Source organism: Haliotis rubra, unplaced genomic scaffold, assembly GCF_003918875.1.
Source record: "Haliotis rubra isolate DU_JTF1 unplaced genomic scaffold, ASM391887v1 Scf50, whole genome shotgun sequence".
NCBI lineage: Eukaryota > Metazoa > Mollusca > Gastropoda > Lepetellida > Haliotidae > Haliotis > Haliotis rubra.
In genome coordinates this window covers 1,487,633-1,500,556 of record NW_025767191.1, presented here as the reverse complement: position 1 = coordinate 1,500,556, position 12,924 = coordinate 1,487,633, and the positions used below count along the sequence as shown (strand labels likewise).

Sequence of the window (12,924 nt, the reverse complement as noted above, 5' to 3'; positions counted from 1 at the left end):
AATGGGAGCTCAATTAGATAAACTCTGTATAACATGCTACATTCATCTGCGCATGATTGGAAACTTCCAATTGGATTACTAGAAAAAGTGGTCAGGCCCTTGTCAGGTGTCTTGTCTCCCTCTCGATTAGATTACTGTAATACACTACTTGTAGCAACGCTCAGCTTTACAAACTGAAAAAAGTTCAGAACACAGCTGCTCGCATTGTTTCTTTGAAATCCAACTCAGATCACTTAGCCCTATTTTCAACATTTCCTACATTGGCTTCCTATTCCATCTCATTTTGGCTTTAAGCTCCTCTGCATTGTCTACAGGTGTCTACATAATCTTGCACCAGCTTATTTCAAGGCTCTTTTCACAGAATACACCCCAACCTGAACTCTTGGATCTCAAAACCAGTTCCTGTTAACAGTCCCCTATATCCGCTTAGCTTCATTCGGCAAGCGATCTTTCCGACATCCAGCGCCATGTCTGTGGAACAGGCTACCTGTCAATATTATACTGACTGATTTTCTCGTAAGTTTCAAATCTCTTTCTCATAATCTCGGATGGATAAGGAATGAGATAAAACAAACCATATATACCTGGAATGGAGAGACCGGTTGCCAGGATTGAGAGTGCAAAGGATGCCTCGCTGCCAGTGAAGAAGTCGTATGTTTGTAGCTTGCTGCAGACGCCAAACATTGTGTTGTTGTTTCCGTCGACATTTGGAGGCGACCGACAGTTACATGACACATTCCCTGAAACCCACGACGGGGATTTACATAAAAATTACATTAAATGTTACCTCAATAATATTTTGTTCTATGATGAATAAGTAAATAATAACACTGAGACATATTTGGTGGATGAATACATTCAGTTGATGTATGGGACTACATGATGAAGGGAGTTAAAATAATCTCTGTCACCCCCTCCTCCATGTATCACAAATTGGTGCATCTGCAGTATTTTCAATTGCCTTTCATCTCTGCTGCTTTAAACTCCAACCAACAATAACCTCGGTCACTCACCTCGACAGCTGAAGACACCATTGGGCAAATTATTTTCTTGAATGTCTGTGACGTTCAATAAGATTTGCCGGAACGTCAAACTGTTAATCTGTCGTATTTCATCTCGGCTGAAAAGTCTGCAACATATTTTACTCTTTATTATAGTCGGCAGGGTACAAACGAAAGTATATACATTAACTGACAACAAGCTGATTAAAGACTCTGACTGATGATTATGTTTCCCAGTAGTAATTCGTATATATACAGAACTGTTTACAGATTGGAATTTGGCTTGACCTTGTCCCATGAAGACAGCCTTGTAAATTGATTGATACGAACTCGGAATACGCGATCTTTTCCGACTCATGTCTTCTCGCGATGTAGGCTGGTTTGAATCCGTTTCCAAAGGCAATATTTTGCTACAAGAAGATGACAATAAACTCGCTTCCTAACTGATGACGTACCCATTCCGCGGGTTTTCGTACCAGAACCTGTCTCCGTCTATGATGCGCTGGAACTGGTCTTGTATGATGAGGGAAAATAGCTTCCCCGGTCCGTTACCCCTTGTCTCAAGCAGTCCCCCGGTGATAAGGTCAAGGTTTTCCGGGAAGGACGTGTTGCCATATACTGCCTGCAGTCTCTGTTCAGGGTGGAAGAAACATTCTGGTAACACAGCTGTGGATGCATCGTAGATAAACCAGATGTTGTTGCTTCCTCGGCCCCGTTCCTCAAAGCGATCGTAGCGCTACGACAGCCGTAAGTCTATGTTAAAGTATGTGAGTTACGATCATCTCAGCGATGTGGAACGGGGCCCTGGTGCACAGATATTCTAGTTAATGCACTGAAAAAAAAATTAAAACACATCGCTAATATGAATTAAACCAGTGCCGATCAAGTACGCTTCCCCTGAATTACTTACATCTTGGGTTCTTGCGTCGTTTGTGATATCGCTCCAGGACGTAGCAGACGACAAATTGTAAGCTTGACGTACTGCATTGTAGCTGGCGAGTCCATGATCACGTGACCTCTGGATATCAAGTGCTGCTAGATCTTGCCGAGAGAACTCATACGGTCCGTACAGATACTCTGAAACATGCAGGTAGGACCACTATGGTGTGATTTATGTATGAAGTCGATAGCAACTGGCACCTTGGAGTAGTGGACATTCGCCCACTGGTGAGATCCCTTCACCGAGTCGTGTCAAATGACCTATATACCCTAGAAACCTAGAAACCACACATACGTATATGCATAGTGAAATATTCTCTAAAGCCAAGTTAAACCCCTCATTACGGACCTCTGACGATCATGAGACAGAACATCAAAGGGATAGCTTCAGTATATATACTGTGCCATTTACCTCTCAAGTCAGGCACATACGACGGGTTGTCGGCCTTCGCCAGTGTAAGCGTCATTCCCTGGAGAATACTGTTGATGTTTTGTTGTACCAGATCCTGGAACACAATATATCCAGGTGAGCTTCCACAGATTAGTGTTCTATGTCTTCTTTGAGAAGACAGACTTGAGAAGTTAAAAGCTTTCTAGATGCACCCAAATATCAATTTGCGGTACGCCATGGACCTTTGAACAAAGTACCCGAATGTCATGTGTTCCACCAAGAACCAGAGCGTCATTATGTGTCCCAACAAGTACCAGAGCGTCATTATGTGTTCCACCAAGTACCAGAGCGTCATTATGTGCTCCACCAAGTACCAGAGCGTCAGTATGTGTTCCACCAAGTACCAGAGCGTCATTATGTGTTCCAACAAGTACCAGAGCGTCATTATGTGTCCCAACAAATACCAGAGCGTCATTATGTGTTCCACCAAGTACCAGAGCGTCATTATGTGTTCCACCAAGTACCAGAGCGTCATTATGTGTTCCAACAAGTACCAGAGCGTCATTATGTGTCCCAACAAATACCAGAGCGTCATTATGTGTTCCACCAAGTACCAGAGCGTCATTATGTGTTCCACAAAGTACCAGAGCGTCATTATGTGTTCCACCAAGTACCAGAGCGTCATTATGTGTTCCACCAAGTACCAGAGCGTGATTTTGTTGCATACCATCGTTATGGAGCCTACCCAGTGACGCAGAAAGCATTATAAAAAAGATCTGGAATCTTGTTCAACTCTTGCCTCTCATCTCACTTTACACCTAACGTTTCAAGATAACCAGTGGAGCTCATTCCTACCCAGGCTGCAGGTGGGTGAATATTATCATCTTTATTTTGATAGCTATAACCGCTGCTGGTGTGTTATACTACCCCTCAAATATGTCCTGCCTCTGTAATACCTTGGCAATGATTTGTAAATTGAGGTAATGTTAGAATACAGTTGTTACTCATATCGTGTTGCATTTGTTGTTTGGTGGTTTCACACCAAGTTCTTTCCTCAATCAACTTTCAGTTTCAGCTTGGGAATGAATAGGTAAGACCAAGTACCCGCGAGTCCCAGTATGTGTTGCATAGCCTGATAGCCTGTACGGGCCTGTTTTCGCCGTCTGGGCCCTGGTCGGAGGTTGTGGTGTTGCTGCAGTCGTTACTGGAACAAACAATGGGTAAACATCATTCTACATACACTAACACGCTGGCATATAGTGTATACTTGATTGTATAAAGAGTGTATACCTGATTGCATAAATAGTGTATACTTGATTGTATAAAGAGTGTATACCTGATTGCATAAATAGTGTATACTTGATTGCATAAATAGTGTATACTTGATTGTATAAATAGTGTATACCTGATTGCATAAATAGTGTATACTTGATTGCATAAATAGTGTATACCTGATTGCATAAATAGTGTATACCTGATTGCATAAATAGTGTATACCTGATTGCATAAATAGTGTATACCTGATTGTATAAATAGTGTATACCTGATTGCATAAATAATGTATGCCTGATTGTATAAAGAGTGTATACCTGATTGCATAAATAGTGTATACCTGATTGTATAAATAGTGTATACCTGATTGCATAAATAGTGTATACCTGATTGCATAAATAATGTATACCTGATTGTATAAATAGTGCCTACCTGATTGTATAAATAGTGTATACCTGATTGCATAAATAATGTATGCCTGATTACCTGTGTATAAAGAGTGTATACCTGATTGTATAAATAGGGTATACCTGCTTGTATAAATAGTGTATACCTGACTGCATAATTAGTGTATACCTGATTGTATAGACAGTGTATACCTGACTGTATAAATAGTGTATACCTGATTGTATAGACAGTGTATACCTGACTGTATAAATAGGGTATACCTGATTGTATAGACAGTGTATACCTGATTGTATAGACAGTGTATACCAGACTGTATAAATAGTGTATACCTGATTGTATAGACAGTGTATACCTGACTGTATAAATAGTGTATACCTGATTGTATAGACAGTGTATACCTGACTGTATAAATAGTGTATACCTGATTGTATAGACAAGGTATACCTGACTGTATAAGTAGTGTATACCTGATTGTATAAATAGTGTATACCTGATTGTATAAATAGTGTATACCTGATTGTATAAATGGGGTATACCTGCTTGTATAAATAGTGTATACCTGATTGTATAAATACTGTATATCTGATTGTATAAATAGCGTATACCTGATTGTATAAGTAGTGTATGCTTGATTGTATAAATAGGGTATACCTGCTTGTATAAATAGTGTATGCCTAATTGTCTAAATACTGTATATCTGATTGTATAAATAGCGTATACCTAATTGTATAAGTTGTGTATACTTGATTGTATAAATAGTGTATACATGATTGCATAAATAGTGTATGTCTGATTGCGTAAATAGTGCACACCTGATTGTATAATTAGTGTATACCTGATTGTATAAAAAGTGTATACCTGATTGTATAAAAAGTGTATACCTGATTGTATAAATAGTGCATACCAGACTGCCGAAATAGTGTCATTTTATAAGTAGAGTATACCTGTTTGTATAAATAGTGTATACCTGATTGTATCAATAGTGTGATTGTTTAAATAGAGTATACCTGATTGTATCAATAGTGTGATTGTATAAATAGAGTATACCTGATTGTATAAATGGAGTATACCTGATTGTCCAGACTCCGGCAGGAACGAGGGTGTGGCCGTACTTCATGGCTGCCATGGCAAACTCCTGGGTGATGCCTGGGTGTACTCTGGGGTTGTACCCTGGGGGAGATACATGTGTGGGTAGAATAAACATGGCATTACAGAGATAATTTGAGAATAGGCACCCTCGGATTTTACCCTGGGGGAAGATACATGGGTGGGTAGAATAAACATGGCATTACAGAGATAATTTGAGTATAGGCACCCTCGGGGAAGATACATGGGTGGGTAGAATAAACATGGCATAACAGAGATAATTTGTTATGTTCGCACTACATTAACGACTAGTCACAACCATATGCCGCCGACAGGAACGGCCTACACCTTAGGTGTACCGCTCAGTATTCTTACGCAAATGCCCGATTCTCTTCAAATACATTCATATACGATTTGCTTCATTTTTTAGAGTAATTATAAGAATGACATGTTATGATAAAGAGATTATTAAAATCGTGTGTTTCGGTATCATTAATATCATATATATAGATATTTTAAAAAACATATATAAGGCTCGCATAGTCGGGAAACGTACGAGGTTAAAAGCTCTATATACACTACCAATCTGGACTGATGTCCCCTCGAAGAGATACATGGATGAGTAGGAAACGCATAGCTATACAAGAACAATAAAGGAAGATGCAGCCTGGTATCTCCAGGAACCTGCTGACCAGGTCACCCAGTCGTGACTGACCTCTGTACGCGGGGTTGTCGGGGCCCGGCCCCAGGTATTGGGGAAGCCAATCCTTTACAACAATTTTCTGAAAACAAAAATAAAGCATGGGGATTAAAATTTCATTATTCGGTGTTACGTTTACAGCATAACACAAGAACAGTTGTCACGTTCTTCAGTTACAAACCAACTTGTTGTGGGTGGTTCTTAGTGTAATAATGTTTTCAAAAATTTCTTTTCCTTGTAATATGCACATTTCAAAATGTCAGCAGTATAATGTCAGCAATGTTCCCTTCATCTCAACATGGTCTGCCGGCAGAAACTACCTGGAAGTGGGCAATAACTCGGCGTCGGGCTTCCTCGAACACCTGTTCATCTGTTAGTGTGGAATTGTTACTGGAAATGTCATCAGCGAGATGGTTGTGCCATCGGAACCAGACAATCTGGAGACTCAACAGGAACGGGTTCTCGTGGCCTCTTCTGTTGCCCATGACTGCAGAGAAACCAAACAAATCTACTCCAGTTTGAAGATGACTGCTACATGGAGATGCATTTAGTATAGGGTTTTGTGTTACTGGCAGTGCGGATATGAAATATCGTTTCCATACCCCAGAATGTGTTCATGAGGTTACATGCATGTTACATATCACTCACATGACATGTTATACAGAAGTTATTTACACTTGCAACTTACGAAAGAATCGCCTGGCCTCCCGTAAGCTGTGGTCCCGGGGTACTGGTGGGTTGGACAGTGGCAGACGGTAGGTGTTCAGATCAGGGAAACTTGTCTTAACGCCCACAGGCGACAGCCTCTTCAATCTACCCCCTCTAAATTCCCTGATTGCGTTGGTCCAGAATCGCGTTGTTCCGTATAGGAACCCTGCGTCAAGGTACGGCGTCACATCATTCTGCTGTAACACCCAGAAGAAGTACAGCTGTAACACCCAGACGTACTACAGCTGTAACACCCAGACGTACTACAGCTGTAACACCCAGACATACTACAGCTGTAACACCCAGACGTACTACAGCTGTAACACCCAGAAGTACTACAGCCGTAACACCCAGACGTACTACAGCTGTAACACCCAGAAGTACTACAGCTGTAACACCCAGAAGTACTACAGCCGTAACACCCAGACGTACTACAGCTGTTACACACAGACGTACTTCAGCTGTAACACCCAGAAGTACTACAGCCGTAACACCCAGACGTACTACAGCTGTTACACACAGACTAACTACAGCTGTAACACCCAGAAGTACTACAGCTGTAACACTCAGACGTACTACAGCTGTAACACCCAGAAGTACTACATTGTAATTGAAGTGCTACTGCTGGCTCTGAAGGCACAGGGTTAAACATCGTCCAAACGACCCACACGGTTTAGATGCCCATTAGATGTCGCTCCTTTAATGTAGATGTATGCTTATGTTTTGCTTCATAAGGTAGAAATACATTCAACCACTGTTGGCTGGGGCTCACAGGAGAGACAGATGCCCCCACTGCTTCCTTTACGATGAGAAACTCATATACCCTCAACTGGGATAGTTAGGGGTAAAGTGAATGCTTGTCTGACATCTATACTGACGTACATGTTTTGGGACTATTTCAAAAAAAACATATGAATATTTTCCAAGCAATGTTGTAATTGGGTACGATACCTGTGGTGTTTTGGAAACACTTGCACAATGTTTGTGACTAGGCAGAATCAAAACATGTTTTAAATATTAGTGTTGTTTTACGAAAATATTTTACCAAAGAATCAAGTGTGTACAATTTATGATAGCCGCGGCGTGTGACCTGGTTACCTGGTATAGTTAGGTAAGACTCCTAGTCTGCCCTCTGATGTATTTAGTGGTGGGGGTAGGGGGTTTGGGAGGGGGGTGGGAGATACCTGCCAGTCCCCTAGACAACCTACCTGCTGTCTGGGGTAGTTGGGGGAGACTCCTGTCCTCTGATTGTAACCAGCCCTCTTGAAGACCATCTCATCAGCTGTGTCTTTGTAGAGATGTCCCTCGGGTACCGGAATATTTTCATACTCGGGTGGACACCCTGCACTACGGGCACTGGCAATTTCATCAGCAACCAGTTGCCCTGACAACGGGTGACATATCGCAAATATGAAACACAATTTGCTTAACCAATATCTGATTTCTTTTTTACAATTAATACCAAACAATTGTACAAAAGTTTTGTTGACACAAATGTGCTGTGTAGGCGGAGGCATTAACTTCTACTAGTAACTACTAGTATCTCCTCTGCGCGTGTAAATAAACCTACAGTATTCAAACAGTTGTTTACCTACATCAGCTAAATCAAACAAAACTGAATCAATGTATGAATATTGATGCCAAAGTGACAGCATGAGCACTATCATTGAGGGATGCCAGCGCGAGGGTACGTCAGAGACGAAGTAGTATCTCTCCATACTGAGTTTTCTGGATTGAAGACGATATTTTATGATTATGACATGATATTTACATACCTCACTTATTCACGCAACAAGTACATGCTCAAGGCGCTAGTATTTTCCCCCTCTATCCCTCATTCGTTGGATGTTAATCTCAACGGCACATCGTAATATCGATCCCAACTGTCTGGGGAGCTTACAACTCTTGCAGCCACTAGGAGCACCGAGTTATTGCGGCATTCCCATCCTCACGAGGTACCCATTCACAGCTGGGTGGACTGGGACACATAGTCACAGTACTTTGTCCAGTTAGGTGTTTGCACGTGTTCATGTGCCCACCATCTGGTTATATCCCAACGGATTCGTGGGCTCTTTTAAGTGCACAGGGTTGTGAACTGTACACTATGGGCTGTGACAAAGTTGCCTCCAAGGGTTTTTACGACCGGTCATAGGTGGGCTCGATCCTTACACCTGAAGCTCGCTGGATCACTAGCCTTGCGCTTTAGACAGCTCGCCCACCATGCCCCCAGGCATGCATTGAGAAGAATGTTGACAGGCGAGTTAGACGTGTTAAGCGGATACAAACTAAATCGCAGCTTCGTCCTTCAATTCAGCGCATACTTTCCCAAAAACGAAACTCAAAGGTGGAATTACAAATATAATTCGCAATTGTGTTAGATTGTTATAGGTTCGCCTTCACAAAGTTCTTTGCGTCCATGGAACGAATACCACCTACTAAACATCTTTGGTACCTTAAAAACAAGTTTGCCTTTTGAAAGTGTCAAATTGCATGGAAATATCATGGAGAAAAAGAAGTTCTCAATATACACCAAATGTTCTGAGGAATCGTGAGCAGGAACATGGTCTATATGAAGCCGCTTTGCTTTCAGACAATAATTGGTATTTTTCGGTAAGGAGGATACAATACTGCTGTAAATGGAGGCATTGCCTTTGGACGTCTTTTGGCTGCCGTGGCACGTCCCCTAAATGTTCACCTGGGTACCATCAGTCATTAACTGGACAAACAAACCATTACAACAGACTATTCAATACTAAATCGGCTTAGACATGCAAGACAATGCATTAGAACTACAGCGCACGATTGGTACATCCGGGTACTTCATTTGCAGAACTAGACTGTCGTAGCAACTGCAACATGGCGAGTGCCTGGTGCTTTGAGCAGAATAACCATTCGTTATGTAAACATGTACTCCATACAGCGCTACACAGCACTCCGCATCATTCTCCTACACAACTCCATACTCTGTACCACTCTTCTAGACACAACACCACTCCATACTCTGTACCTCTCCCCTGCACACAACACCACTCCATACTCTGTACCACCCCCCTACACACAACATCACTCTATTCTATATAACTCTGTCCTTCACACAACACCACTCCATACTGTGTACCACTCTTCTTCACACAACACGACACCATACTCTGTACCGCACTTCTACACACAACACCACTCAATACTATGTACCACCCCACTGCACACAACACCACTCCATACTCTGTGCCACTCCCCTACACACAACACCGCTCTATGCTATATACCCCTGCACAACACTACACAACACTTTATATCACTATCCTTGACACAACACCACTCTATGACATATACCGTATCCTTCACACAACACTACACAACACTTTATATCACTATCCTTGACACAACACCACTCTATGACATATACCGTATCCTTCACACAACACTACACAACACTTTATATCACTATCCTTGACTCAACACCACTCTATGATATATACCCCTGTCCTTCACATAACACTACACAACACTTCATATCACTATCCTTGACACAACACCACTCTATGATATATACCCCTGTCCTTCACACAACACTACACAACACTTCATATCACTATCCTTGACACAACCCCACTCTATGACATATACCGTATCCTTCACACAACACTTCATATCACTATCCTTGACACAACACCACTCTATGCTATATACCCCTGTCCTTCACACAACACTACACAACACTTCATATCACTATCCTTGACACAACACCACTCTATGATATATACCCCTGTCCTTCACACAACACTTCATATCACTATCCTTGACACAACACCGCTCTATGATATATACCGTATCCTTCACACAACACTACACAACACTTTATATCACTATCCTTGACACAACCCCACTCTATGACATATTCCGTATCCTTCACACAATACTACACAGCACTTTATATCACTATCCTTGACACAACACCACTCTATGACATATACCGTATCCTTCACACAACACTTCACAACACTTCATATCACTATCCTTGACACAACACCACTCTATGCTATATACCCCTGTCCTTCACACAACACTACACAACACTTCATATCACTATCCTTGACACAACACCGCTCTATGACATATACCGTATCCTTCACACAGCACTACACAACACTTCATATCACTATCCTTGACACAACACCACTCTATGATACATACCGTATCCTACACACAACACTACACAATACTTTATATAACTATCCTTGACACAACACCACTCTATGATACATACCGTATCCTTCACACAACACTACACAATACTTTAAATAACTATCTACACAACACCACTTCACCATCAGGTTTCACCTCATACTTCCACGTACCAAAATACACCAGCATGGCATTTTTGCCTGTTGTTGAAGGCTCTCCGCTGCTGCCGGCGTCGTGAACTGCCTGACTTATGTCCAGTGGGTTAGCACGTCCGCGTTGCTTCATCTCAAAAACCTGGTCACTGTATGAGGCCAGTGCTGACCGGAGCAATTCGTTTCCTGAAACACAAAGGATTTATTGTCGTGATTGTGATGATTGCCCACTACGGTTTTACAAGTCTAAGAGATCTTGTGAATACACAATGACATTTAGAAAGTGGTCAATATAACAAATGTTGTATTTGGGATTACACTTTCTCAGTAAAGTACATATTCGAGTACTTTTGTTGGGTTGAGTCCCATATGAGATTCGAACCCACATCCTCAGAGTCAGGCACCAAATTGCCACTGCGGTACGATCGTTGGCATCCAAACAGTTTCATTTAACAGCCACTGTTCACTTCCTATCGACTTTTGAAACAGGAATACATGAGCAGTATGCATGTGATGTCCGGATTTATTGTCCTGCGGACATTTTCCTGGCAGGGTTGACCACTCTCTGTTTCTTCCCAATGCAAAAGTACAAGACCATACAAGGCAATCAGAACACAAGTCAAATATTACTCATATTTCCACATGACAAACGTGTACAACAGCAGATCAAAGATTTACATAGTTACATGCCAGCCCTGCAGAATACAACATTGTAACATTGCCTTCATAACACTACCAGGCAACACTCCACTACACCATTACACCGCAAAAATATTGAACGCAACCCCTTCATAACAATACAAGCATTGCAATGTTTAAGTGCTCATGTATGTATATAACTGATTCTACGACAATCGGATCACCTGATTGTACATATCTATAACTGATTGTTCAACACCCAGATCACCTGACATTGTTTACCTGATCATGTATGTATATATCTGATTGTACAACACCCAGATCACCTGACATTGTTTACTTGATCATGTATGTATATATCTGATTGTACAACACCCAGATCACCTGACATTGTTTACCTGATCATATATGTATACAACAGATTGTACAACATCCAGATCACCTGACATTGTTTACCTGCTCATGTATGTATATATCTGATTGTACAACACCCAGAAAACCTGACATTGTTTACTTGCTCATGTATGTATATATCTGATTGTACAACAACCAGATCACCTGACATTGTTTACCTGCTCATGTATGTATATATCTGATTGTACAACACCCAGAACACATGACATTCTTTACTTGATCATGTATGTGTATATCTGATTGTACAACACCCAGATCACCTGACATTGTTTACCTGATCATGTATGTATACAACAGATTGTACAACACCCAGATCACCCTACATTGTTTACCTGCTCATGTATGTATATATCTGATTGTACAACACCCAGATCACCTGACATTGTTTACTTGATCATGTATGTATATGTCAGGGTAGAGACTGCGATCTGGTAGAATCGGAGATTCTACCAGTAGAGATTGCGATCGGAGTCTCTACCAGTAGAGATTGTGATCGGAGTCTCTACTGGTAGAATCTCCGATCCTACTAGTAGAGATCTCCGATTCAACCAGTAGAGACTACGATTACAATCTCTACTAGTAGGATCGGAGATTCTGATTGTACAACAACCAGATCACCTGACATTGTTTACCTGCTCATGTATGTATATATCTGATTGTACAACACCCAGAACACATGACATTCTTTACTTGATCATGTATGTATATATCTGATTGTACAACACCCAGATCACCTGACATTGTTTACTTGATCATGTATGTATATATCTGATTGTACAACACCCAGATCACCTGACATTGTTTACTTGATCATGTATGTATATATCTGATTGTACAACACCCAGATCACCTGACATTGTTTACTTGATCATGTATGTATATATCTGATTGTACAACACCTAGAACACCTGACATTGTTTACTTGATCATGTATGTATATATCTGATTGTACAACACCCAGATCACCTGACATTGTTTACTTGATCATGTATGTATATATCTGATTGTACAACACCCAGATCACCTGAC

At 41.2% G+C, this 12,924-nt stretch overlaps 1 protein-coding gene across 1 annotated transcript in view; it reads right to left on the bottom strand.

Moving 5' to 3' along the window:
• The window catches only part of LOC124291869 (dual oxidase 2-like), a 70,018-nt gene that overhangs the window by 40,245 nt on the left and 16,849 nt on the right, over positions 1-12,924 (bottom strand). Inside the window, 12 exon segments of the mRNA XM_046728935.1 lie at positions 585-740; positions 1,014-1,129; positions 1,457-1,632; positions 1,912-2,078; positions 2,353-2,446; positions 3,436-3,535; positions 5,082-5,181; positions 5,813-5,879; positions 6,118-6,284; positions 6,486-6,702; positions 7,714-7,889; positions 10,864-11,028. Of these exon segments, the coding sequence (XP_046584891.1) occupies positions 585-740; positions 1,014-1,129; positions 1,457-1,632; positions 1,912-2,078; positions 2,353-2,446; positions 3,436-3,535; positions 5,082-5,181; positions 5,813-5,879; positions 6,118-6,284; positions 6,486-6,702; positions 7,714-7,889; positions 10,864-11,028 (1,701 nt within the window).